The sequence below is a fragment of the Neovison vison genome, chromosome 14 (assembly GCF_020171115.1).
Source record: "Neovison vison isolate M4711 chromosome 14, ASM_NN_V1, whole genome shotgun sequence".
Lineage (NCBI taxonomy): Eukaryota > Metazoa > Chordata > Mammalia > Carnivora > Mustelidae > Neogale > Neogale vison.
The window spans coordinates 17,564,268-17,591,729 of NC_058104.1; the positions used below are offsets into that span (position 1 = coordinate 17,564,268).

The window sequence follows — 27,462 nt, forward strand, 5'->3', positions numbered from 1 at the left end:
CGAGCCCGACGCCCGGCTCCGGCCGGAAGGGGGCTCGGCCGGCCGCTTTTCCGGACCGGAACTTCCGCCTGCCGCGTGACACCAGGGCGGGCGCTTTATGAGGGCGGACCCGTGGGCGGGACAGAGAGAGGAGGACGGTATTAAAGGCCGGACGCTTCCGGTGGGGAGGATCTGTGGCGGGGCTTGCTGGGATCATGGCGGAGAATCACTGCGAGGTGCTGCCGCCGGCCCCGGGCGGCCTCGGGGCGGGGCTGGGGGCCGGCCTGTGCCGCCGCTGTAGTGCGGGTCTCGGCGCCCTGGCCCAGCGCCCCGGCGGGGTGTCCAAGTGGGTCCGGCTCAACGTCGGCGGCACCTACTTCCTCACCACCCGGCAGACGCTGTGCCGGGACCCGAAATCCTTCCTGTACCGTCTGTGCCAGGCCGACCCCGACCTGGACTCGGACAAGGTGAGGGCCGCCCGACTCCCCGTCCCGGGCCGGGGAGGCCGCGGCTGGTTGCCCGGACGCCCACCGCCCTGGAGGACGCGCGGCCGGCCCGCCTCGGCTCGCTCTCGCCCCCTCCGCCCCCCGGCGGAGCTTTCCCACGCCCCGGACCTTGCTGGGGATCCACTTTCTTTTCCCCCGTGGGAGCGCCTCGTCTGTGTCCCCGTGTACTTCGTGGCCCTGGAATCGGAGATTCCTGGCCTCCTCATCTTCTCGCATTCCAGACGTTTGCCTTCACGTTGGCGGGGGGGGGGTGTTGACACGGGTGACCTGCCTTTCCCAGTGACTTGCATTTAGAGAGTTGGCGCTCCGTCATTTACAGCCACAACACGCGCCCACTCAGCACTCGCAGAAGGGGCCGTCCGGGGAGTAATTTCTCAAAGCGAAGGTTGCGCGGGCCGAGGGGTGGCAAGGAGGGACCAGGTAGGGATGTTTTTCCGGGCTGCGTCCCCACCGGCCTCCCGAAAGGGGAGCTTGTCTTGCATTAAAGGCTCCTCCGGTGGTGCCGATGGTAATGGAAACTGGATTATTCCCTTTGTGAGACCCGTGTGGCTGAGAAGAGCGACTCAGGATCTGTACCGGCTGAGACTTCGGAAAGGCTCAGTCGTAAGAGTAGTTGTCACCTATATTTATCCCAGGCGGTTCACAACCTTCTAACTTTCCTGGGTCTTCTCAGTGGAGCGAACATAATTACACTTGGCTTTGTGCCTCGCTGGCTCAACGCTTGCCAGGCACAAGTCTTCCCAGAGAAATGCAGCTCCCTCTTCAAGTTTGGGAAGGCTGACGGAACCCATCCTCCTGGTGGTGTGACCTTACGATCAGGAAAGGAGAGCTCCTGAGCCACCACAAGACCACTTGTCCTTGGCAGAAATCAGGGTTTGAGATGCCAGCGCTCCACTCGTCCCCCTGCCCGCGCCTTCACCCCCAGCTGCTTCCACCGCGTTGACCCAGCTCTCTCAGCTGGTGGAGAACTGACCTCCCAGAAAATGGCAGACCTCTCCAGGACAGAAATAGGCTTTTGTTTGCTGTGATTTTCCTTTCATGGTGAGGGTGTACGTTTTACTGTTGGTTGGTTGCTTGCTTGGTATTAAAACCCGGGGCAACAGTGGTCATTCACTGGGATTTCTACTCGAGAGTTCCTGTTTTGTAGATTGAATCCGATTTTTAAAAATTTCTCTTGTCCATTGCATTTTTTTTTCTTTTTTGAGGCACAGTCTCTCTGTTCACTAAAACAATTGATTCAGAGCCAACGAACGATAGCCCTCGCAGTTAAGTCCGTTCGTGCCTTCATTTTACTGTCTCAAAACGACTTAAAAAAAAAATGCTTACTGTAATAACAGCCCCTTGGGGGAGGTAATTAACCCACCGGAACGCATCTGGTGCGGTTGCTTCTTGTCACCGTCGGGCGCTTCCCCGCATTTGATCTCCAGGTTTTAAGAGTGAAATTTAGAACACGAAGGAAATGCGGCAGATAGATACAGTTTCTGTCTCATAGGATAGTTGTTAGTGAATAAGCGTGAGTTTTTGTCGAGCGTAATGGGAGTTTGCCAGAAAGAGTAATGCTGATTCACATCGGTCGGGGCCGGAGAGTGAGTTCTTTACTTCAGATGAGCTGCAATGTGTAAGATACTGGGTCTCCTCAGTGCCGTTTCCCCCCTCTGCCTCTCTGATGAAAGAATGTCCCAGGGATTCACTCCTAGATAATTAGACCCCTTGTGAGAGGAAGTGGAGGCTGAGGGCGGAGGGGAAGGGGTGTTTGGAGGAGTGGGACAGCCAGTGATTATGACATGATGGAAGAGAAACAGGATGTTGATTCACTTGTAGAAACCTCGAAGCCCTCAACTTCATAGTTAAAATGGATGAAAGCATACCTGACAGATGTCCCTAGGGCTGGACGTCAGCACAGACCTGGTGGAAGGTTCCTGCTGGGCACCTGGCGAGTGTTTATTGAGCTCCTGGGCTCCAGCAAGCTGGTGCTTGGATAGGGGTTGAGTGGGGAAGTTGGGGCGGGGGGGTAATGTTTTCCATGGAAGGGGAGACCAGGAACCTTTTGGGAGCCTGATGGGTTGAAATTCATTGGGAAAGTGCCTGGAGCCTGCTCTTAAACACTGCGGGAGCCTGTGGGAGAGGTGGAGTGATGGAATGTTTTCTTTTTTTTTTTTTTTTTTAAAGATTTTATTTATTTGACAGAGAACACAAGTAGCAGAGAGGCAGGCAGAGAGAGAGAGAGAGAGAGAAGCAGGCTCTGCACTGAGCAGAGAGCCCGATGCGGGGCTCGATCCCAGGGTCCTGGGATCATGACCTGGGCCAAAGGCAGAGGCTTTAACCCGCTGAGCCACCCAGGCGCCCCAATGGAATGTTTTCTGAAGGCCACAGGTTGTTAGGGAGGAGGTGGGGAGCAGAGCAGGGTGGTCCCCCTCCCCCTAAGGCCATGTTCCCTCTCTCGGGACTAAGCCTGAGACCAGCTCTGGGCTCCAAACGCTTATCCTCCTGTCTCAGTGCTGACTCTAGCCCCATGGCTGCTGTGCGGCTCTCTGTAGACCAGTCAAGTATGAATTCTCACTTCCTCAGTGGGGCTGCGTCTGGGGTGTTCATTTCAGCCTCTGCCCCCCTGCTGTCTGGGTCATCTTTCTCCCAGGTTCTCGTAAGGGGCGGGCGGGGTGTGACACTCCTTCCTGGAAGTGCTTGGTGAATGCTTGATGTGTGATTCATTTGGGTTAAGTCTCTTTGGATTCCATGGTACCTGGCCCATCGGGCACTGCTGAAAACAGGGTAGCATTTGTTCCGAGTTGAATCAGCCCCTGTTTCGGTGTGGAGATGCTCTAGGAGTTGAAAGGGAAACAGGAAATACTGCTGCTTGGTGGTTGGAAACCACTCAGATTAAGTAGGATTTGAGGTGGGTTCCGTGCTGCCTGAGCCAGGCCTAGAGAAAACCTGAGCTTTTGTCCTTGCAGATGCTGTGGCGCAGATGGGTCTTTGAGGGGTGGGGCCATCACAGGGCCTCTGGTGACCTGTCACTTGCAGCTCTTTGCCTGGGCTCACTCTTGGTGCGCTTGGTGTTGGCAGGAGTGCTGGGATTGGAGAGAGAGTGGAAGGGAGTTTACAGGCACGGCCAAGCGATGAGGGATGTGGGTGGAAGTACAAACTTTTAAGTTGCTTGGCAAGAGAAGTGGGGATTCCTTAGAGTGGAAAGAGCAGATTATGCTCCAGGGAACTAAGTCAGAGACGAAAGGCTAACTTCTCGAATTCCGAAGGGCATCCCGGGCACCTGTGAGAGCTGTGTTGTCCTGTCTGTGGCCCGGAGTGGGTGACCCGAGACTCTGGTGCATTTCATTTCCCACTGTGGTCAAGGATGTGGCTCTGAGCATGTTCTTAGCCCTGGCCACGTGCCGTGGTTGGCCTAGGACCCAGGCCGAGGGAGGGGCCCCCGCCTCCCCGCTGTGCAGCAGGTGCTGGCTGGCAGAGCCCACAGTACGTCTCCACGGGGCACCTGAGTGGACAGCCCCGGACCCGAAGCAGCCTGTGAGTCCAGTCTAGGCCAGACCATCCTGGGAAAGGACTTGCATTAAGGGAGAAGAGCTCGCTCTAGGGCATCAGACATGGGCCTGCAGCTGTCCCCGCCGTCAGCTGTCCAAGGGCAGCCCAGGCGGAAAGGGTCATCACTGCACTTCCTCTTTCTGCCCTGCATGGCGACTAGGCTTGGTTTGGAGCTGTGCTCAGAGCCGCATCCTCAACCACAGGACCCCGTGGCCCACCTGGCTGATGCTGCTAATCGAGTTTCATTCCGGCTCATTGACACCCTGTCACCCGCGGCTGGGTGCTCACAGCTCCCTTCCAGGGCCGCTGCAGGTCAGCAGTCCCTAAAGTCCTGTAAAGGAGCCGGCTCCGCACCGAGGGAGGTTTGTGCGTGGCCAGGGGGCTCCCCCCGGGCTGCAGAGCTCCAGAAACGTCCGGGCTGGCACCGGTGTGCTGTGGGTACTGGGAGATGGGGCGTCTTCTCTGGTGGCAGAGCGAGACTGGGGACTTGGGCCTGACTTGGACCTTTACCAGAACTTAACTCGCTGTGCAACGCTGGTACGGAGGAGCTGTGAGGGTTGAGGAAGACGGTGCGGGCCACGCCAGCCCGCTTAGGGCTCCGCGCAGGGTCCTTGTAGCAGTAGGTGCCTCACACTGCTCCCTATTTTGTTCTTAGAGAGGGCGCTTTCTTCTCTGCTTCGGAATTTGTCCTCGCTGCGGCTTGTGTCGTGCATGCAGCCTCTGAATTTCCGCACAGCCTGGTCTGCGCTGCCAGCCTCGAACGCTGTGTGCGAGCCCAGCCCTCCTGTCCTCCGGCCCTCTGTGCTGGTCTCTTCCACCCAGAGCTCCTGGCCGAGCTGAGGACAGGCCCGAGGGTGGCTTCCCAGCTCTAGAGCCTGGGCGTCAGGGAGGGACACAGCTTCCTGGGCAGCCAGCGAGTTTTCTTGCAAGAAACGAGGTCTTTGAGCCTGGTGAGCATACTCCAGGGTTCCAGTCCATCTGCCCGCGTGTTCAGAATGGGCTGGAGGCGTCCGCGTGTGGGTGTGCACGAGTGTCTCTTCCCATCATCCGCATTCCAGTGGGTTCTAGTTTCCTCAGCAATTGGGCTCTGGGATCTTGGCCTGGTTTTGCCAGTCAGGCTTGGGTGGCCCCAGTTGTGGAGGTGGTGAGCTGGGTCAGCTCCAGCAGAGAGACTGAGGTGGGTTTCTGGAAACAGTCAGGGAGAGGCAGGCCGCGGGGGCACTGGCCGAGCCCCAGCACTGTGCAGTGGGCAAGGAGGGGGGAGGTGCGGTGAGGTAGCAGAGGAGCCACAGGCCTGCCCTTCGGCCCCAGCAAGAAGGAAGGGTGAACTCCGCACCAGATCTGCCCATGGGACTGGGTGTGGGAAGAGAGCAGAGGCCGCCTTGGAGCCAGCAGGGCGGTGGCTGCGGGGACAGCTGGCGGGGCGGGCTCGAGGGCCTCCCAGGAGCAGTGGGCTAGGCGTGAGGTGGGGGCAGCATGGCGCCTGGGGACCTGGGGGCTCTGGGCTTGAGGAGGCCTCCCCTCTGAGGTGGCCGGGGGGCTTTGCAGCCGGGGACCCTGGGTCAGTCACTGTGTGGTGCTTCTGCCCCAGGTGATTGTGGTGCCGCCGCCGCCCCCCACCCCACACCGTTTCTGTCGCTAGCTGGCTTTCTTGTGCCAGCAGGTTTATGTTAAACACACACAATCACCCCAGAGTCAGTAATGTGACATGTGTAGAGGACTTAGGTGCAGATGTTCTGAGGCTAGACCTTCTAGGGAGGGGAGCACCTGCAAAGGCCTGGCAGACACTCGGTCCCTGGCTTTGTGACATGAATGTTCACAGCAGCTGTGGCTCTGATGGCTGGCTCTCGGGCTGGCCAGTCCGCTGAGCACCTTGCCCAGGATTGTCCCTTGGCCCCAGGGTGACCCAGCCCCTGTGTATGCACAGGTGACCTGGCATCTGCTATCAGCGCCCCCAGTCCTGCCACACTGAGTGGGTCACTCTGAACCATCCCCATGGGTTCCTGGGGTCCCGGGGGACCTGCTGTAGCTGAGTCTGAGACACGCTTGCTGCAGGAGGAGCCTGGGCATTGCGGGGGTCCTTTCATACAGGCCCGCCTGTTTGCATCTGGGCGAGCCTCATCTGAGTCGTGTATGCCATCCTAAATTGGGACACTCTGGGGGGCAGGGCCCTGGGAGCTGAGTGCTGTTGGAGGTCTGAGGAGGTTTGTTGCCAGGGCCGGCACTGAGGTTGGGAATGACCCGGAACCCGGACGCGTACGCCTCCGCCTCAGCCCCGGGTGGGCAAGGGAGTGGGAGTGCGCCTGACCTCAGCACACACGGGCGTCTCTGGGGGCTCGCGCAGGGAACGCGCAGTCAGAGCCCGCTGACACTCCCGGCAGCGCAGGGGCCTGCCCTGGTGGATCCCAGGCCACGGCTCTCTCCGGTCTCCGGGTCTCTGCCTCTCCTTTATAACTGGTGACATCCCAGGCCTCTCCTGGACGGAGGGTTTGATGGACTGTAGAAAATGAAACAGAGGAGAGGGTGGAAGTTGAAGGTTTCTTGTGCAAATTTGGAACAGTCCCTCGAAACGGATCATTTTAGGGTAAAAGCTGAGTATTTCTAATTAGGTTGATCGCAGATGTCGGTGCACAGAGAATTCTGTGCATTTACATTTAGATTTTCACAGGGAGATGTGACAGAATTTTTCTCCCATTTAGCTCAGGACACTCAGCCCTCCTCATTTCCAGGCTCCAGTGGCTGTGCTTTTCCTCCTGCAACAAGGTGGTGGCAGAGTCCTGCTTCCTGGCGTGTTTGTGGAGGCCCTGGAGGTGGTGGAATGGGGCCAAGTGCAGACGCTCCACAGAGAGCGCGCTCCCAGAGCTCTCGTCCATTTAGAATCTTGGGGAGAGTTCGGCATCCCTGACCCTCACTCCCAATCACCATTTCCAGGACCGGCTGGCCCTGAGGGACAAGCAGCCCCCGCCTTACCCATGGTGCTTTGCTGGGCAGTGTGTGCGATCCTGCCCCCTGCCCCTCATGGCCAGAAGTTTTACTTCTGGGTGCAGAGTGAGTGGGGAGACCCTGGGTCTTGGGGGCTGCCTCCCGAGGGGCGCAGGTGTATTTCTGCCCCTTGCAGAACGTTGTTTCCTAACCAGCAGTGTGGGCTGAGGATGCTGGGTAGGCCCGGAAAGGAAAGAAGGGGCCAGGGTGAGGAGGGGATAGGAGTTTCAAGTGAGGAATGTCCTCTCTGCCTCCGTCCTTGTCGGTGCCATAGTTAGGTGTCTCCTACGAGAGCATGTGATGTGGGCTTGGCCCTACCTTTGCTCACTGACTCCTCTCAGAGAAATGACTCTGCACACGGGGCCCATGGCCAGGGCGTGATCTCTGGCCTGGCCGCCTCCCTGCCTGGTGCCAGTGGCCCAGTGGCCCAAGCTTAGGGGTCCAGGCTTCAGACTTGCCATGTGGACGAGCAGCTTGGCCTTGGAGTGGGTCCCCCTAGGAGAGGGATCCAGGGACCCGGACATCCTCGGGCTGCCCTGCTCCCAGCAGCGTGCGGACTGACAGTCTGTAGGGAGTTGGCCCTCATTACGTATCTATAAGCCAGGGCCAGCTTCCCCTCAAGTCTTCAAGGTGCATGTGTATTTTTAAAGCTGGCACTTCACAAGTAGGTCAGACGCTAATTCAGTGAGAAGTGGGGAAGGTCAACAGAGGGAAATGATTTGTCAAGAAAGGAGGCTTAATTCAGGCTCTTTTACAAAAAACACACAAAGCTTGCCACTCTACACAAGTAGCACACACTTGCATAAATCAAGGACAGGATGGCAAGAGGAAATGAGAGACTCGCAAGTCTTCCCACCAGCCAGAGTTTGTGTCCTGCTCCCATTCCCTGCCATCCGTTGCCAGTGTGAGCAGACCAGGGTCCCTGCGGTGCATGTAGACACAGTGGAGCTGACTGTGTGCGGCCCTTGCTGTCCCCCCCTCACACCCGTCGCCAGTGTAGGTGGCACCGAAATGCTGTTCTCTGGGCTTTTGCAGAAGTGAGCCCGAGATTTATATTCCGAATTGGGTTTTTTTTGTTTGTTTCTTCTTTCTGGGCTGTGTGTTTCTCCTTATTTCTGCTGTGGGCGGGAGGCCCCAGGGCTGCATGCCCAGCTCAGCCGGTGAGGGGCCGTGTCAGATTTTTCCAGAGGTCCTGCCTCAGTGCATCTCGGCGAGAGTCTGTGAGCCTCTGAGCAGCAGCCCGAGATAAAGCCCAGTGGGTCTTGGGGTTTTGGGGTCTTGGCGTTGGGGCCCCCACATTTGCTGTGGAGTCTGAACCCACCCCCCCGACAAGCACAGGTCTGAATACAGAGAGTCCTGACACTGCCGCCTGGCCCCGCCTAACCTCGGACTCCATCAGAGCCAAACAAAGTCCCAGGAAGGAACTGGTCCGAGAGCCTCGGCGGGCCTCCATGGAAGAAACCACTGTTGAGTTTCTGTAAGTGCTGCTCCTCGGTGGCAGGGCTGGGCAGGCCGGCTTGTCACCGGTAGGGGGTGGCACGTCCTCGGTGTCAGATGACTCAAGGCACAGCCTGCCACACAAGGCCGTTCAGCGAACCCGCCGTTGTGGGTCCACGACTGTGGGCCCCCTGGGCAGCCTCGGGATGCGGGCTCCGCGTGTCCCTCCGCAGCTGGCAGTGTTGGTGGTCTCCTGGTTAGTGGAGCCGCCTTCCCTCCAGGGCCGGCACAGTGGTGCCACGTGAAGACAGTCGCAGGGCTGAGCGGATGCTGCCTCGACCTGCCGGAGCTTGGGCCTGCTGTGGTGGTCCTCTTGGGCCCCTAGTCTGGGTCCGCTGGGGCCTGGGCCCAGTGCGACGAGGAGGTGCCCTGGGTGCCCTGAGGGCAGACACAAGCCCTATCCCTGTCTGATCTTGTCCTTCTGCCAGATGTCAAGGTAGTGGTGAGCCGTTGGGTCATCCTGAGCTTGGTGACACAGATGTCTTGCACTGGGCTCTTTTCACACCTGAGCCAGGGTTGAGGACAAGCCCCTGACTTCATGGCCACTTATTGCCAGTAGGGAGACTGGTAGAGCATCCTTCCTCCAGAAGCTGGTCCGCAGGTTCCTTGGTCTTGCTCAGAGAATGGTAGGGGTCCAGAGAGATGGGAGACAGGGGTCCATGGCAGGGTGGAGGGGGTCGAACACGAGGATGAACTCAGGAAGTCTGTGTGTGGTTGGGACAGCGCCTTGGGGAACAGAAGCCCACAGGGGAGCAGGCCATGGCCTGTCTTGCCAGGAAGTTGGGCTGAGTGCCCGGGTCCTGCCTACTGAGCATCAAGGGTCCAGGTCCCAGCACGCCCACATTCAGAGCCCTAACTGACTTGATATAAGAAGAGCAGGTCTGCAGCGGGGGTGGGGGGTTGTCAGGAAGCCTCTGGCACCTCTAGGCTCTGGCACATGTGGGTGAGAAGTAGGTCCCTCATGTGGCCTACTGCTTTACGGTCAGGACGCTTCCTGCTGCCCTGGGTCTGTGGCCGGTGTCCGTAGGCACAGACACCCAAGAGCTCCAGGTGTTCCCGCCACTATGCTCGCCCTGCAGAGGTGCTGACACACTGTCCTCTGCGTGTCACACTGTCTCAGCTGGTCACGCTCCTGCTGAGGGTCCCCCAGAGCCCACCACACCAACTGCTCCATTGACTCATGGAGTCACCCTGTTGTCTCGGAGGCCTCCCTGGGGCCACGGGGAGGGGAGGTGGGCTTACGGGAGGTGCAGGACCCACCATGGGCACTGGCGGACATGCAGCTGCTGTGTGGTCCATTCTTGCAGGACTGCCCCACAGGAAGGCAGCCTGGGCCAGGCCCTGCCCAGCAGACCCACGGCAGGTGTGCAGTGTCCTTGCTCATTTGGTCAGCAATCTCTGGGAGGCTTTGGGGCCACCTTGCCGTGGAAGACAGGCCTCTCCGCACGGTTCTGTGTGCCTCTCTGATCCCCTCCCCCGATGAGAAGTCCCTGCCACAGGTGCTCAGGGGGGAGAGTGTGTGTTAGGTCCTTCGTGCTAGGCAGCGTTGAGCTGCACAGAGGCCAAACCGTGCCTTGAGCCACTGTCACCATGCTGCCGAGTACATAAAGGGAGGTGAACTTGGCCGAGACATGAGGTGGTGACAGACGAGGGTGCGAGGCTGCCAACTGCCAGAGGTGTGCACAGCTGCCTCCCGAAGTGCCGCGGCCGTCTGCCTGTGGGGTAAGGGACACAGGACCTGCGTGCCTCTACAGCCATCTCTGTGCGGCCTGGCCTGGTGTCACTTGGGGGACCCTTGCCTTGCCCTCCAGGACTCAGGATGCTCTCTTCCTCGTAGGATGAAACGGGGGCCTATTTAATCGACAGAGACCCCACCTACTTTGGGCCCGTGCTGAACTACCTGAGACACGGGAAACTGGTCGTCAACAAAGACCTCGCAGAGGAAGGTGAGTTGGGGCCAGGCGCCCAGTGGACAAGCTGACTGGTCACTTGACACAGACCCCTCGGAGCCCGAGCGACAGGGGTGCGAGGAGCAGGCCCGACACACCTTCCCCTGCAGAGATCCCAGGTGCCCACGTCCCCTCCCTGGCTCTCGGCTGCCTCTCTCCCGTGCCCCACGGGGCAGTGGTCACTGGTCTCCGGGAGGTGAAGACTGGCCATGGGCTCTGGGCCGCATCAGGAGCCTGGGGAGCGATGCCGCTGGGGCTAGCGCTCCCTCTGACGGAACTTTGGCTCGCACAGCATGGGATGCGGCTGCTGGGTAAGCCCCAGGCACGCTCCTCCCAGGGTCATCTGCAGCCTCACCTCTGAGCGCCGTCTGTGCCGCCGCAGTCTGGCGCTGGGCACGGCGAGTGGGGAGCCTCATGCGTCCACGGCCCTGAGTGGTCCAGGCTCTTCCGCTCCACGTGGGCTCTGGCTCCTGCTGGACTGCGGTCCTGTAGCCACCGCGGGACTGCACTGGGCTCACTCCTTGCACTCTTGCTGCCTCCGGGTCCGTTTCCTTCCTGGCCTCCAGCCCGGAGCCTGCGCCTTTTGGCCCTCACGTGCACTCACGTTGTGTGGCACCTTCTTTTGTCTTGTTGGCACAGCCGTATGGTTCAAGCCGGCACTTCACAGCCGGTTCCTGGGGCGGCTTGCTCAGAGGCAGGCGCTTGCTGCAGACGGGCCCCCACCCCCGGCCTCATCCCTGGCCTCCTGGCCAGCTTCAAACAGCGCGCGCTCAGAAGGGCCTACGCGGCCGCCGTGGCTGCCTGCCTGCCCCTGGGAGCACAGCGTGTGGAGCGCCCCAGCTCTCACCCACAGGTGTCGAGGACAGCGGCAGGCTGGTGCCAGGCCCGTGTTCCCTGACTTACACGGCCGCACGCCACCCTGAGAAGGACAGTGGAGGTGCGGCCGCCCACCGCCAGCCTCCTCCTCTGATTCTGCTGCCTGGGGACCTGGGTAGAAAGCGCCTGAGCGGAGTCCACAGCCCCAGGCTGCCGGCGCTGCCACTGTGGGGACACCACGCAGAGCAAGGCCTGGATAGGGCGGCCAGCATGGCCCTTCCAGAATGTGCAGGATGGGTCCTGGGCCCAGAGAGTCCCTCAAAGGGTGCAGCAGAAGCAGCAGCCTTGGGAAGAGAGGCATGAGTCCTGGAGCCGGGAGCAGCCCTCTCAACCAGCCTGTCTTCCGGTTGGACGGGGAAACTGAGGCACCAAGCGACAGACCTGCGTGAAGCCATCTGCCACGTCCGGGCCTCCTGCGAAGGCAGTAGATGACCCGCGGGCGAGAGGGAAAGTCTCTGAGTTCCATCCGGGGGTGCCCAGGGCAGAGCTCAGAGTAGATGCATGTGCGACAGTGTGCCCGGTAGGCCACCTGGAGTGGCACGTGCCAGGGCTGTGTTCAGGAAATGGGCCCTCTGCCTTTGATCCCGGGGTGCCCCACTGAGAGCCGACAGTGTCTGCACGGCGGCCGTGGGGAAAAGCTGAGGAGCTGCTGAGGGCTGGGCCGGGCTCAGGCTGGGTCCACAGAGGGATGGGGCAGGTTTATTCTTGGATCTGGAAATTACTTTTTTCTATTCTAGGAGTACTGGAGGAAGCGGAGTTTTACAATATCACCTCACTAATAAAACTTGTAAAGGACAAAATTAGAGAACGAGACAGCAAAACATCACAGGTAAGACCCGTGGCTGTGGCTTCTAAGGCCTGCCACGGAGGCAGAGCTCCCTCCCTCCCTTTGCGCTGACCAGGGACAGCCTCTGCAGGAGGCCCCAGTGCTGGCCCTGTCGCACTGGGTTTCCTCGGGAATCATCCTAATGCCTGACAGCCGGCTCACTAGCCGTCTCCCGTGGCTCTGCCAGCTGGTTATGTTCACACGTTCCTGCCCAGCCAGCCCTGTGGGAGCCCCACTCCAGGGGGACAAGACAGTGCCATGGGGGCAATTCCAGGGAGGCTTCCAGTGTGGAGCAGGTGTGGACATACCGGGGAGCATACTGGAGCAGGGTGCAGCAAGTGCAAAGGGCCTGCGGCTGGCAGTGAACTCAGGGGTAGACAGTGGAGGTGGGGGTCCTGCAGGTCAGTATAGGTTCCACGAAGTCTTGGCTTTTCCTGGGAGAGGAGGGTGCAGTCAGCATTCTGTGTGCCCGCCTTCCGGGGCAGATCTCCTCGGGGAGCCCATGTGCACTTGGCCAGTCGGCAGAGCTGGAGCCAGTTTGTCATCTTCTGCAGAGGGAGGTGCCGACAGGGCTGAGGCGTCCGTCTTTGCTAACACGCCAGCGCCGCAGCGACTGGCAGAGCACCAATCCGATTCCCGCTGAGCAGCACCTCCGGGGGGATGCCACGCGGTGGACGTGCCCTCAGGGCCGCCTTGGGTATCTGGAGTCTGCACCCACCTGAAGCCCTTTGGCCACCCTGTCCCATCGTGGGCTGTCCCGCCAGGTGTCTGGTGGGCCCTGAACTAGAGCTGTCAGCCTTTGCGAGAGGCTCGCTGACAGCCTGGCCACTCAGAGTGGCCGGTCCCGGGCCATGGTACCCCCAGCTCTCCCTCCTCTGGGTGCCCCTCAGGCACCAGGACAGCGGGGAGGGGCCCACGGAGGAGGCGGGAGACCGACCACTGGCTCCCTGGTCATCTGTGGCCATTTGCTGCCACTTTACCCTCTGTCCAATCGCCCTGCTTAATAAACGGGCTGACCCACGCGTGCAGCACTGAGGCCTGTTGGCCTCAGAGTCCCCCTCTGCATGGTGGGGGTAGAAGAGCCCCTCCCCAGGGCCTTGGGTGGGAGCACCAGGTCATTCTTGTCATGAATGAGCGCACTGGGGCTGTGCGACAGCCAGTGCCCTCTCGTTGTGACCACTGTGGCATGAGCCGCTGCCTTGACATCCCGGCACGTGCATGCCCTCCGTTACAGCTGCCGCCTCCCACCACAGGAGCAGCGCCATGAGGGCAGGCTGCCAGTGGGCACATCCCCGGGGTGCTGTGCGCACCAGGCAGTATGCCCGGCACACAGCTCAGGGGAGGGCGGTGGGTGGGTGCCCGCCGCACTGGGGCACACACCAGCTTTGGGGAAGCTGCCTCACCTGAGGGAGGGCCCGGTCTGAGGCTCTGCAGGCCTCCCCGCCGGCCCTCCCGGCTGTCCCCATTTGTCGCCGCATCCTTGCGTGCTCACGTCTAGCTCGGGGTGCTTTGGGGTTTCAGTATCGTAACTCCCTGAACTTCGTGATTTAGAAGTAGAAGGATGTTTGATAGCGGATGAGGACAACAGCACTTGTTCAGCCTGTTCTGCTTTGCCGGATGCGTTTGGGCTCGCTCTGCGCACCACGACCTGAGCCTGAGGGGCGCAAGCCTGCCCCAGGTCCCTCGCGGGACTGTCCCTGGTATGGGCCCAGGGACCAGGCTCCCAGGCTGGGCACGTGCGGCCCGTCTCAGGCGTGGCTTTCGCTCTGGCAGGTGCCGGTGAAGCACGTGTATCGCGTGCTGCAGTGCCAGGAGGAGGAGCTCACGCAGATGGTGTCCACCATGTCCGACGGCTGGAAGTTCGAGCAGGTGACGCCCGGGGCCCAGTCGTGAGGTGTCGGGGGCCTGTGGCAGCCTGTCACTGTCCTCCAGCACCTCGCAGACGGCGGCCTGTGCCCTGTCCTGACTGGATTGGTCGCGGGTTCGGGTGGGGCAGGTGGAGTTGTTCCTCGGGGCCCCCCGTGGAAGTCCCCGTCCCCGCTTCCCCAGTTCTCCGTCTCCCTTGAGCCCGTGCTTTGCGGGACTCTTCTCTTCGCTCCCATCTGGCCTCTCCGTGCGTGTGGGATTGACAGCCTGAGTGCGTCCTGGCCCGACCCCACCTTCCGGTCCCCTCACATCCCCTCCCACGCTGGCTGAGCAGATGGCGGCTTGGGCTCCTTTGTGCTGCGGTTGGCACAGATGCCCTTCCCAGCGGGGCTGCTCTGTGGCCCCCCAGTCCCTCTCCTGCCCTCGGCTCTGGTGCAGCTGTGCCCTCCACTCAGCCGGCCTGACACGGGTGTGCGAGTGCTCCTTCCCTTCGTGGAGCCTGGGCTCCCCGCCTGTGCAGCTGCAGCCCACGGGGTGTGGCCTAGGAGCACGTCCAGGATGCTTACTCATTCGCGGGCACCTTTTCCACAAAGTGCCCACTGTTCCTGTCCCTCAGGCAGGTTGGAACTAAGGCTTGGACCTGTGACCTGGCCTGGCCCCCCAGCCCCAGTCTCAGCTGCCTGGCTCGCCAGGCCCTTCAGGCCTCAGCTTTCTGCTTCTGTCCAGTGCAGGTTCCAGCTGTGGCAAGCAGTCCAGTGGGAGAGAGGGTGGGAAATGACAGGTTCATCCCAGCCTCCCTTCTGATTAGGCCACATCTTTTCTTTGGGTCCTTTGAAACAGTGGGTCATGTGGTAGAGCATGCTTGGAGTCCCCTTAAAATGTCACGAAGACAGGGTTTGCGTTCTCCCTCCCATCCGGGGGGCCTGGCAGGGTAGCAGGGTAAGCAGCTGGGCCCTGCGTCCACCAGGACTGCTCTCCGTGTCCTCTCACGGTGTTGCCTGCGTGCTGGGGATCCAGGTAGCATCTGACCTCGTTACACTCATGCCAGAGACCATGCAGAGACAGAGGTCCCCTCCCATGCCCCTGGTGTCCTCCCTTGCCATACGGCCCGGAAAAGGCAAACCGGTTAGGGCATTGACCTGGCCACCATCGCTGGGAGGAAAGCCCCTCTGTACCTCTCTCGCTGAGGAGGAGAATCTCCTGCCTCCTGCGTGGGCCTCTCCCTTCCTCTCTGTGCTCAGCCTGAGGGCTTTGTCCTTAGGTCCCCTGAACAGGTCCCAGACCCCTCACACACGCCAGGTTCCTCTCTTGTCCCTAAGTCGTTGTCACTGGAAGATGGGCTTCTCCCAGTTCTTGCCTGCGAGACTCCAGAACCAGTCCCATTTGATGAGGAGTGCTCTGCTTCCCAGAAGCAGGAGCCAGGCCTGCTGTAGGACAGTGGGGTAGGAGCCCTGACAGGTGTTGGCTTCAAGCCCGGGATCAGCCCGTGGTGAGCGCAGGCGAGAACAAAGTTCCGAGGTTGCTTCGGCCGCCCCGGGGTCTGCAGGGGGCAGGGCACATCTGTCCAGAGAGGCAGGGAGACACCTCTCCCGGGCACACCCTCCAGCGGCCGGCCCGCCGTGCTCTCCCGTCTCTGGCCAGACAGGCTGCGTGGCCGGCACACTCTGCTTGCTCGGCCTTGCCCTCCGCCCCCACACTGTCCTCATCCTTCCCACGCTGCGCCTCGTGGTCCCCCCGCCCCTGGCCTTCTCCAGCGTGTGCAGCCAAAGAGCGAGGGCCCTTCAAGTCACTCGTCAGCTCAGCAATCCTGGCCTGGAAAGCCTCTCTGTGGTGCAAGGCTGCCTCTGGCCTCATTTTGCTTCCAGAAGTACATGAGTCTGTGCTGGCTCTGGGGCGGGCTGGAGCAGACCGGTCGGCTGTGTGAGTCCCTGTCGCACGCTACCAATACCAGCTCAGCCTGAGGTCCTGCCTTTGTCCATCTCTGAGATTCAGGCTCCTTGAGCCTGGCGCCTGCACCTCCCTCCCTCCCTCCCACCCCAGAGTGTGTGCCCTTTCCAGTTACTTGCCCTGCTGGGAGAAGGTCAGCTCAGGCTTCCCCTGGGAGCTTGTTTTCAGCCTATGCTTAGGGATCGTCCCTGTGCCAAAGGCCTGAACTTCACCACCTGCTCTGAGCCAGCCGCCCCTGCCCCTCCTCACCTCCCAGCACCGGGGCCCTCCTCTCCCACGGGCCCCACCAGAAAGTCTGGGAGAGCTGAATGACCCAGCCGCGATGACCTGTCCCGTGCGTGGTGTCCTCATGGTGTGGCGTGTGTGCATGTCTGTGCTGTGTACGGCTGTGTGGGGATTTCATTAGAAATTAGAAACCTCTTGGCCACAAGCTGTGCTGGGTGTCCCCAGCATGGGCTCCCGGGCTGCTGTGTCCCTGCCAGCGGGAGGGCTGGGCTCGTGCTGCACTGGCCCCCATGGTGCTGCCCTTCTCTCCTCCCAGCTGGTCAGCATCGGCTCTTCCTACAACTACGGGAGCGAAGACCAGGCCGAGTTCCTGTGCGTGGTCTCCAAGGAGCTGCACAGCTCCCCGTACGGCACGACCAGCGAGCCCAGCGAGAAAGCCAAGGTGGGTGACTGCTGGTAGGCGCTGGCATTCTGGGCCCAGCCGCTGACCCTCCGGCTCCCTCTGCGGGGGGGCTTATCTGCCTAGTGCTCTCCTTCCTGAGAGGTCTTGCCCGATGCATCCACAGAGTCCCACAGAGACGACACGGGGATCCCGCGGGCCGCGGTGGTGGGAGCGCCATAGGTGGCAGAGCGAGTGGTCTTGGAGCAGGGGCTCCCCTTGAGGCAAGCCCTTGTGGCATCTGCAGCCCATGCCCTCTGCCCACACCTCTTTGGACAGGCAGAGTTGCTTCTGGAAGTTTGTGTTTCGATGCCAGTGTGGATGGATTTCCTGGGGCTTGGGACATCTGGGCTGGAAAGTGGGGTCTCCCAGGTGGTCCCTGTCTTAGCCACATCCGACCACATCTTGGGGGTCATGTTTGATTTGGACAGGGAGCAGCAGATCATGAAGAGGTTCTGATTTCCAGGCTCCTCAGTAGTGGCTCTGTCCGGGCTGTTCCTGTGTGAACTGGCTCCCTGGTGGGCACAGGCACCTCCATCTCCCAAGGAGGGCAGGGGCTCCCAGGGTTCACGCAGGGCAGCCACGCCGGGTTTCAGGTTAGCTTCATGCCCCTAGGGTCACGGACCCCCGATGCTTCTGCCCTGGGCTGGCTTTACCCGGCAGGACTCCTGGGTCTTGGAGGCTGGTGGTGGCCTGTCAGCCCTGAAGCCAGTTCTGAGGGGAGCCAGCCCAGAGGATTATAACCAATGACATTAAATTGGGGGCTCCTGACGCTTCCTGACTCTCAGCTCCCTCCCTCCACCCCAGGTGGCCCCTGGTTGGTGCTGTTGGCCAAGAACTACCTTGTGACACTTTCAGGGCCTTCCTTGGAGGTGTGGCTTTAGGAGCAAACAGCACAGTTCCCGTGCGTGTTCGCCTTCCCATGGTGGCCGTCCTCACGGGGCTCATGGCAGCATGAAGCGGTCCCGTGTCTTCACGACGGGGCAACTATCTGGCACCCAGCGTGTCCAGGCCACTCCCCCGCCGCCCAGGACAGGACTCGGGGTGGGGGGTGCTCAGCCCAGGGACGTGCTTCCTGTTGAGTCTGGGGTGGAAAGTGACCCCCGCCCCGGGGGCCCCAAGTGTCGTGAGAAGCCACATCTTTCTGAGCAGTTGCAGAATCCTGGTGTGGGATACTCATCTGTGGAAGCTCTGGTTTCTGAACTTGAAGTCTTCGTTGCTGTGCTTGAGCGGGACGGCCGCCTGCGCTCTTGTCCATCCGGGAGCTCTGCGGCTGCGTCTCTGCTTTGAGGGAGCTCCAGGTGTGACCCCAAATCCTTTGCTTTTGAAAACGTGCCCTGCTTTTTTCTCCAAAAATACCTGGGTCTGAAACATGGCTGTCACTGTGGCTCCTAAACGGGGACAGTGGCAGGAGCTCCCCAGGAGGCAGAACGTGGTTGGCGCCTCCAGAACGCAGCGCCAGGCAGGCCCAGTGACCAGGGGATACCAGACACAGCCTGGTTGTACAATGCCGTGCCTTCGGAAGGCGCCAGGGGCCAGCCTCCCGGCGCAGGGCGGGATCGGTTGGGCAGCTTAGTGAGGGCAGTGGTGCACACGAGGGTGGCCCAGCTCCACCAGATCAGGGGCCTCCCAAACCCATCTGCCCATCCGAGCTGAGCTGGGGGTGTTTGCAGGACTTACTGAGGGGACCCTGGGACAGAGAGGGAGGGCGTGGGGCTGAGGCCTGGAGCCACGAGCCCTGTGTCAATGCAGGGCTCCTTTGCCGAGTTGGGGCAGGTGGGGGCACACACGACATTGCCCACTGGGGGTGTCCCTGCCTCCCCGTGCAGGGATTTAACTGTTCGGTGACACATACAAGATCGATAGAGAACTAATCGGTGACTGAGCGTCCACTTGCCTGAGCGCCACTTCTGGCCCCCGGCCAGTGGAGCCCACCCTGTCATGTTCTTAGACTGTCTGTGTGGCCTGGAGGTCACAGCCATTCCAGGGCCAGTAGCAAAGGCCTTACCGCAGTTTGGGCAAGATTCAGCTCTTCACTAAAAAGAGGGCAGGAAGGTATGGAGCCTTGGGAGCGCCAGGCCTGGAGGCAGTGGGGGCATCTCCGGCCAGGGTTTCCCTCCATGGCACGTCTGGGTGCGTGGGTTTGGGGCCCAGGACCCCCACACGAGACTGGCCTGTCTCTGCTTCACTACCCAACACGGGGGTGGGGGGTGGGTCCTGGCCTCTGCGTGGCCTTCCCCAGCCGCTGCGCCGTCCCAGCCCACGCTCACACTGCCCTCTCTTCTTCTCCCTTGCCGCATGCTGCGTGCCGGGCCAGAGTGACGACGAAGACGCGGGTCACGATGGGGATGACTCAGATTAAGTGTAAATGTCATGGTGAGCTCTGTCACCCTTTAGTGACCACTCACTTTAGTCTCCTTGACCCCAGCCTTTCCTCCGCTGCGCTTTCTGATTTCCTGTAGTGGACAGAGACCCTTCCGCGCTAGACGCTGACTGTAGACGTGCAGTGGAGCCATCCTGTCTGGGGTGGGGGCTGCCGGCCTGTTTCCTCTAGGGTCTTTGTGCGGGTGGCATTGGAGCCTCAGCTGTGGGGCCTGAGAACCCTGTGCGTCGGGCCCTACAATGCTCTCGTCGCCATGGGTGTCCATGGGCAGGGACATGGCCTGGCCCTCCTGTTGCTCTGCCATGGGCTCAGAGCCCCAGAGCTAGGGCTGCACCTCTGCCCCGAGCCTCAGGAGAGGGATGCCGATAGACGGGGGTCTGTGATGACCTTCGGTCTGTCTTCCCTGCCAGGGGGTCTTCGCAAACGCCCCTCCGCCCCGGCCACTCCTCCTGCCCCGGCTGCTCCCCGCTGCATGGGTCCGGAGCCCGACTCCCTCCCCGTGAGCCGGGGCTGCCTGCTCTGTGCCCTCAGCTTGCACACAGGGAGTCAAGGCCCAGAGAGGGCAGGTTGCAGCTGGACGAGCCACGCGCTGTCCACGGGGCCCCCCTGCTCCCTCCAGACCCCCTACCCCCTAGTCGTGGGCCAAGCTGGCCAATTCAGGGCCCTCAGCTTGCGTCCTAGGAGCCGCTCAAGGGAAGCGTGTGACCAGCCAGTCCCCGGAAGGTTGACTGCCAGCTGTGAGAGGTCTGGACTGGGACTGCAGACGGAGAGCAGCATTATGTGTTCGGTCACTTTTTGGTGACTACGTACACATACAGCGTGTTCAGTCTTGCCTCCTGATCCACCAGCCCTCACGCACTCATCACCCGGCTCCCTGATACAGTTTGCCAAGCCCTGGCCTGGACGAGCACGGTTCAGGAGATACACAGCCCGAGTCTGCCTGTCTCTTCAGACTCTCTAGTAGCCACATTGAGAAAGTCAAGAGCAACGTGGACTTAAGCTAATGCTATCAATTGAGTATGTGCAGAACCTCAGATCACGGAGGTGTCTGATTGTCCTCACTCAGTCAGTCCCTGGAAGCAGACGCATGGCCCGCGTCTGCAGCCCACCTCTGTTCGGAGTGGCCACGCTGACCTGGCCGACTGGCTGCTGAGCACGCCTCCCGGCCTGTGACAGGAGCCTGGCTGGGCAGTGTTCCCCTCCCCAGGCCTGTCCAAGGGGTTGCTGCCTGGGGGATGCTGTGGGCCCCTGTGGGCGGTGGCCCAGGTAAGATTCTGTCCCGGGCAGAAGGGCTGTGACTGTCACAGGTCTAGGACTGGTTTTCAGTCCTCATCAGGAGATAGTTTTGGGACTGACTCCACTGGGGCAGCCCCTCTGGCGTGGCCACCTTGCTCCGGGCCACGTTCTGGGATTACGGACTTCATCCTCTCTCTTGCGGACTTAGACACTCTGTGTTCTCTGCTGGGCCCCCATTGAGTGAGAGACAACTCTGCTTTGTGGGCGCCCACAGATCCCAGCTTGCCCAGCAAACAGTGAAGATGGTGGGGCTGAGCCCAGCCCTGTGGGAGTAGCAGGGACCTGTGTGTGACAGTCCCAGGTCCCCTTCCCAGACCGCATCCCTCTGACAGGGGCCTCCTGGGCTTTCCCAGCCAGCTGGCAAATCCTACTAGACGTAAGGCCCTGTCGTGGTACGGGCCAAGGAGAGACGTTCAGTCCGGGGTGCTGCTTCCCCATCATAGCGGGAGGTGCATCCTACAGGTAGAAGAGTGGGGTCCCAGGAGGTGGGCGCAGAGGGCAGGAGAGCACGCAGCCATGTCAGACGGGTGTTCCGGAGCCCTCCGAGACGTGGCAGGTGCGGTCCCAGGGGTCGACAGCGGTATATAAGGCACCAGGGCAGAGGCTGAGTGGCCCTCAATAGCTTGGGCCTTCTTGAGTGGTTCCGAATGAGCCCTCCGTGACTGTGAGTGATCGGTGCCCAGCTCCTGTGGCCTTGCTGCTCTGGGCATCCCCCCTACCGCCCAGCCTGGGAGCAGGTGGCCAGGAGCTGCTTTTTGGCCAGAGGGTCTATGTGGGCCTGGACCTGGCGTGAGCAAGCTGGCCCCTCCCAGGGCCCAGCCCCACGTTGTGCCCAGGTCTGGGGCTCAGAAACAGTGTCCCCAGAGCTGTATGTGGCTCAGCTCTGGAATCCAAGCAGAAGATGCCCCCAGGAGGCTAGCTGTCCACGGCTGAAGGCATGGGCCGCCATACAGCACTGGTCTTGGCTGCGCTGGGCCAGGCTGGGACTTGGGCACGTCTCATGGTTCTGTACTGCGTGTGTTCGTCGAAACAGCGAGAGATGTGCCCGCTCTGCAGGTTCCACCCGTGCTCAGGGCTAAGGGGGGCTGGGGGCCCTCTCTGTCGCTAAGGAATGAGAGGAACAGGGACAGGCATGGTGGCCAAGAGGCAGGGGACTCTGCGGGGTGCAGTGAGGAGAGGCTGGCGTCCTTGAGGCAGCAAGGCCTGCCAGGCAGTGGCAGCATTTGGGCTGAACTGGTGGGTGTGGAGGTGATGGGGTGGTCCTGGGGGCCCAGGCTTAGGGGTTGTGTGACTGGGGCAGGGCTGAGGGGACACCCAGGGGACTTGGTTTGTGATGGGGCCAGGAAAGAGAGCAGGTTGGGGTGGGGCCCGCTGATACATACCCCCAGGCCCCTGGCGGTGTAGCAGCTGTGTCTGCAGCCCAGACCTAGCCAGGCTGGAGGCTCAGGACTTGGTGCCTGGCAGCCAGGCTCTGGCCCATGCAGGAGAGCAACGGCAACCATCAGCGGGTGCTGCCAGAGACCTCTGGGCACTCGATAAGGAGCCAAGTCCCAGGTGCCCCTCCCCAACATGTCTCAGGCCTCCCCGAGGTGGTCTAGAGGCGCCTGGTGGGGGACAGGCCGGCTGCAGAGGTGGGAGGCTGGGGCGTGTGTGTCTGCCGTGGGTTGGGATGGAGTTCTGGAGGGGCCCCCAGCCGAGGGTCTCTCAGCCTGTTCTTGGCCCTTGAGCTCCCTGCAGGTGGACTTGGGGTCTTGGGCCCTGCTCCCAGAGCAGTGCTTTGCTTCAGGGCCCTGTGGCTCCCAGCTGGCGGCCGGCTGCAGCCCCATCCAGCATCTAGGACCTCACTGTCTGTGCTTGGCGTTTTCAGATTTTGCAAGAACGGGGTTCAAGGATGTGAGAAGCACAGTGTTGTCGACTGAAGAAGCATTTTATCTTGTCCCAAGTTGCAACGATCTGCCATGTGGAGGAAGCTTGGCCGTGAGAAGAAACCTGTGTTTGACAATTTCTCTATAGAGATCTGGGTGTGGATCCTTTTTTGCCTCTGAGGTGGGCGCTGAGAGACGGGACCTGCTGAGGCCGGGCGTCCCCACTTGGAGCAGGCCTGCTGGCTAGGTGGGTGTCCCCGTGCCGTGTTCCCCAGGCTGCACGGGCCTGAGGCAGGATGCTTCCAGCCAACCCCTGTGATCACCGAAGGTCATTTAAAGGACAGCGCTCTTGGTGCTAACATAAACAGTCTGATGGAGCCCGGGCCTTGTTGGCAGGACGTGGCTGCAGTGCCGTGGCCCCAGGCTCCAGTGCCCGCTGGTTGCCCACTCACGTACCAGGCCCTGGAGTCCACGCAAGCTCCCTGGAGGAATGGTTGGCGATTTCTCACTGCTGCGGCGTGTGGCTCCTTAGAGAGGCAGCCTCTGCGTGTTCACTACTTCCCGGGCCTCGCCCCGGAGGCCTGGCCTTCTTCAGAGCCCGGCTCCCCCGGCCTGACCCCACCTGGAACAGTCGAGGCTTCTCCACTTGTGTTTTCCAGGCAAGAGAACTTTGCATCCCTTCTTCCCCAGTGTGGATGGACTACCCAGAGTGCTTAGTCCTTAGAAACGCCTACAAATGCGGCTACGTTCGGACGGATGTGTTACGTCATTGAGAGGGGGTAGCAGTTCGGTGTGCCCCGGCCGCGGGCCTGTGGGGAGCTGCTGCTCGTCAGTGCCTTTGTCTCGCCTGGGATGGAGGTCGGGGTGGGGGGGGGCCTGTCCGCCTGGCTTCCGGAGCCGAGACTCCAGGTCACGCTGAAACCCGAATGTTTACAGTGCATCACCAGTCTCTCCCTCTTGCCGGCTCGCTCGTTTTCTTCGTCTAACTATGCAGTTCTCTCTGGGGTTTGGGGTGTTTGAGATGCGCCCTGTACAGGCTCTGCCCACGGGACACGACGCCGGAGGGATCAGAACCCCTGTAAACAGCACCGCCCGCTTGCTCTGAGGACAGGCCTTCCCTAGCTGTCGGGGGGACTGTCAGAGCCGGGGGGGTGGAGTGGGATGGGGGGCTGGTTCGGGTGTGCTCAGTCTCCAGTGCTTCTGGAGGCGTCTTGCCTGTGCCCTCCTCTTTGCCAACAACCTGATGAACCAGGTTCTCCGGCGCCCAGGACTTACCTCCTCCTCTCTGTAAGGTCTCTCGTACGTTGTTAAATGTTTGGCTTCAGATTCATCAGCCTTTCTAGAGGGCGCCCTGAGGCCCCGGCGACCCATCCTCCCCGTGCGCCTGGGGCAGGGGCAGCCCCTCGTTGGCCTTGGGGTGTACCTGTGGGCGCTGCTGGCCACATAGCGTCGTTTGATTCATGACCTTGACATAATAGATAGGCTTGTGGTTTTTTAATTTAAAGATATTAAGACTTTAATTCACTAAAATTTATTCTAAGGGGATATTTATACTTTTATACTTTTTTAGGTATCCGTATTTTATCAGCTTACAGTTTAATGCCTAAGTTTCCCCTGAAAATAGCAAATAAAATTGTGTATTTATGAATGACAACAACTGTTAGTGTCTCAAAACGCATAGAGAAGGGGCTGCTGCGCAAGCACTGAAAGGCTCTCGAGGGCCAGTCCCCCACCTTCGGCGGCCTACTCCCTGCCAGCCTCCTACCCCATCCCCAGGGGACAAAGATCCAAAGATCATCTTCACGTGATGCCGCTCTGCTCACCCCGCCCAGAAGCACCACCTGCGTGGGTCCTGGGGCACCTCCCCCCCTCCCCCCCCCCCCCCCCCCCCGCCCCACAGCTGCTCGGGCTCCCCCTGCTGGCTGTTTTTGGGACACTCTGAGCCGTGCTTCCTATGCTTGGGGGAAATTCCTGTCCCGGTGTTCCCTGGAGAGCTCCGCCCTCCCTGAGGTTGCACAGATCCCCAGCCTTATCTGAGCGTCCATCCTGCTTGCAGGTGTGCTGCTGGCCTGGCCAGGGCTCCCAGGGTCCTGGTGGTTTGTCCTGCGGGCCCAGGCTGGGACGCGGGGCCTGCTTGCCTGGGGTGGGGGGTTGGCGCTCAGCACACAGCCGGGGACACTCAGGGAAGGACTCCAAATCCTGCTTCAGAGAGTTTACTTTCTGCACAGGCTGATTCAGCATATCTCAGCTCTGATGCCAGCAGCAAATCTGAACGTGTCCCAGGAGAGGACTGGAGGGGAGCCAGCTGCCCAGCCCAGGTCCCGACACAGGGCTCTTACTCTGGGTGCGCCAGGCAGGGAGAGAGCCCTGCTTCTAGAACCTTGTCCTGCGGCCCACCTGCTGGGGGAAGGTGTGGGGAGGGCAGGGGCACAGCTCTCTGGGCAGCCAGCCCTGTAGCTCCAGCGGGCAGGACAGAAGAGGTGGGCGGGCACATGGAGTGTGCAGCTGCTGGGCCCCTTACTGAGCTCGTGTCTGGAACCTTCTGGTCCCCTGGCCTGGCTTCTCCCACCTAAGCTTTGTTGTTTGCCCCCCAGGTCTTTCTGGCCTTCTACCATCTTCCCCAGAGTGGGAAGCAGTGGCTGGCTCAGTGGGCCCCAGGCTGCAGCTATCTGTCCATCCCTGCGAGCTTGTGCCCTTAGGCCGGCCAGGCACCGAGTCCCCTGTGCGTGTGCCTCGGAGTTTTTGTGGGCTGTGGCCCCTGGATTGGAAGGGAGTTGGTCTCTGGCTTTGACTTGCACACATACCCCGTTTCCTCCTGCGCATGCCGCCTGCCCTGCCTTCTGAGCTCCTTACCTTGGCGTAGCTGCATCAGGCTCCCCCTACCCCCGCCAGCCTCGCACAGATGCTCCAGGACCAGTTCTGGGACCTCAGAGCAGTGGCTGATCCCTGGCCCTTGAGGCCAGAAGGGGCCTGGGGAGCTGGCCCGGCGGTTTTCCTTCCTGGGGCTCCCATGTGCTGATCGTCGTGCACACGCAGGTGTGGATGTCTGTGTTTGACTGCAGCCCGAAGAGAAGTCATCCCTCTCCTCCTCCTATGGTTGCCCCAGGGTGGGCTTTTCTCTGTGGGCCCTGGCCTAGGCCAGTGGACGGACTTGTAGTCCACGTCCATCCGTCCGTCCGCTCTCTGATGCCCCCCTCCACACCCTGGCAGATGGCTCCGAGGCTTGGCAGCAACATGGAAAGTTCTGCATGAGCTGCCACCCTGCCCAGGGTGGGAGAAGGGACGGTGACGGCTGGGCAGTTTCTCAGCTCCTGTCCCAACACTTGCCTGCTTGCTGTGGGCATCCCCTGCCTGAAGGAAATCTCTCCCTTCAGACATCCCAGCCAGGATGACCCGGAATTCATCCCTAGGGCTCCCCTCAAGACACTCGCAGATTAGACCCTCTCCCCCCACCCGGACCTGGACCCCATCAGTGCACTTGCTGCACAACCCCCGCCCCCACCCGAGGGACTTGGAGGCCATCAGGTCTGGAGAAGGAGCTCTTGAAGCCACCTGTTCCCTAGAGGGCCACAGAGCAGCCAGCAGGGAGGTGGGGCCCTTTGAGCCTCTCCCCAGTGCCTCCCCTCCCAGTCCTTCCTGCCTGGTGGTGGGGACATGCCCAGACAAAGTGGGGCACAGAAGGGAATTCGTATTTGTTCGTACCCTGTCCCCCGGGGCCAGCTCACAGCAGGTGCTTGTTGAGTGGCTGTGGATCCATTCCAGAAATACCCAGGTCCGCTTTCTTCCCAGCACCAGGCCTGGGCAAGCTGTGCCTTTGTGTACGCCGGCAAGTGTGTGCACGGGTGCGTGTGTTGTATGGAGGTGTGTGTGCGTGCGTGTGCACACATGTCTGCACACGTGCGTGGGGGGGGGGCAAGGCCCCGCCTTCCTAGGAGTCTCGTCCCATGGATGGTTGTTGAGCTCCCAGACCAGCCCAGATACCTTCCAGGAGTCGGTCCGCACAGGAAGCTGGCTGACCGGCTGCAAGGGGGGCCTGCCATGGGTGCGCCTGGGCCAGACGGCGAGCCTGAGGTTGTCTCCCGGGGCAGCCACACCTAGTGGGCCTGAGCAGGGCCGGAGCACTCTGGGGACCTGAGCTTCAGAGCTCTGTGCTGGGTTCCTGGTGGTGACAGGCCGCAAGAGGGTGGCTGGGAAGCAGGGGTGGCTGCAGAGCTTGGGGGGGCTGGTGATGGGTTCTAGTTCATTTCTGAGTTCTTGGGGATCCTTGCACAAACCACTGAGGACTCTGGCTGGTCTGGCCTAAACCCTAAATCCTGGGGATGGAAGAAGGAAGTGGAGCCTGGCCTGGGCAGGAGGAACCCGTTCTGCTCACCTCCAAGGTCGTGAGTGACCTGCCCAGGCAGTGTGTAAACTTGGGGCTCGTGCTAGTCCCTGCATCCCTGAGGCTTAGGGAGGTCTGGCCTCCCGGGGTGTCAGGGCTGGTGGCCCAGCATAGCTGTCCGCCAGGCTGTTGGAAGCGGGGGTTGGAACCTATGAGGGAGATATGTGGGCATGGGAGCCCAGGAACAGGATCTGTGTCTCCACCTCTCCCTGCCTTGACCTCGGTGAGTTAACCACTGTCCGATCACCTCTGAAAGGCAGGTGGGGATGCTCTTCTCAGGGCTAAGAGAAGGTCACAACTTCTCCGGTGTCAGATGTGGGCCCCAGTTCCAGCCCCTCTACTTCCTGCAGTTTGGGGCTCATCCCTGGGAAGTCAATGCTGAGGGAGGGTGTGGAGGAAAAGGAGCCAGGAGCCAAGAGGTACCAGGGGAACAAGGAGTCCCTGAGGGGGCCCAGGGCACCAGGAACAGCCCTCGAGTCACCCCTGACATTGCAGTAGGAAAGCACAGCCTTGGGCGAGTCACCCTGCTGGTGAGAAGATTTAGAGGAATCTTCTGTGTCTGTGATTCAGACACAGGCCATGGGGGCCATGGGAGAGCAAAGCCTTCCTTCTCTAGGACCCTCCATGGGGCCCCCGTTTTTTTCTGCTGGTATCTGTTGCTACCCCCAGGGGTGCCCTTCAGTGCATACAGTGAGGATGCTACTGGCAGACGCTGGGGCAGGGCTGGGAGCAGGGAAGCCCCTGTGTGGGGGCCGGGGGACAGGTGTCCTGTGCACCTGCCGCAGCTCCCTTCCCCTTGGGGAGCCTCTGCCCCAGCCCAGTGCTGCAGCAGCCCCCCACCCCTGATCTGGTGTGCCGCCACCCACCTCCCCCCAAGGCACCTCGGAGCCAGCACTGAGGTTGGGCTTTTA

General features: G+C 61.1%; 1 protein-coding gene across 1 annotated transcript; it reads left to right on the top strand.

Annotated features, from left to right (window-relative positions):
- The first annotated feature begins 194 nt into the window (after window positions 1-194).
- Window positions 195-23,824, top strand: KCTD5 (potassium channel tetramerization domain containing 5). Its single transcript, XM_044234224.1, has 6 exons — window positions 195-446; window positions 10,336-10,444; window positions 12,061-12,152; window positions 13,923-14,018; window positions 16,504-16,629; window positions 22,173-23,824. Exons 1-6 carry the CDS (start codon window positions 195-197, stop codon window positions 22,200-22,202), a joined length of 705 nt encoding a protein of 234 aa, XP_044090159.1. The 3' UTR covers window positions 22,203-23,824.
- Window positions 23,825-27,462: the final 3,638 nt, after the last annotated feature.

Excerpts from the sequence above, each read along its gene's own strand:
- KCTD5 (XM_044234224.1), top strand. The coding sequence starts at position 195 with ATGGCGGAGAATCACTGCGAGGTGCTGCCGCCGGCCCCGGGCGGCCTC. Across the intron at positions 10,445-12,060 it reads CAAAGACCTCGCAGAGGAAG|GAGTACTGGAGGAAGCGGAG; the intron begins GTGAGTTGGGGC and ends TTTCTATTCTAG. Across the intron at positions 14,019-16,503 it reads ACGGCTGGAAGTTCGAGCAG|CTGGTCAGCATCGGCTCTTC; the intron begins GTGACGCCCGGG and ends CTCTCCTCCCAG.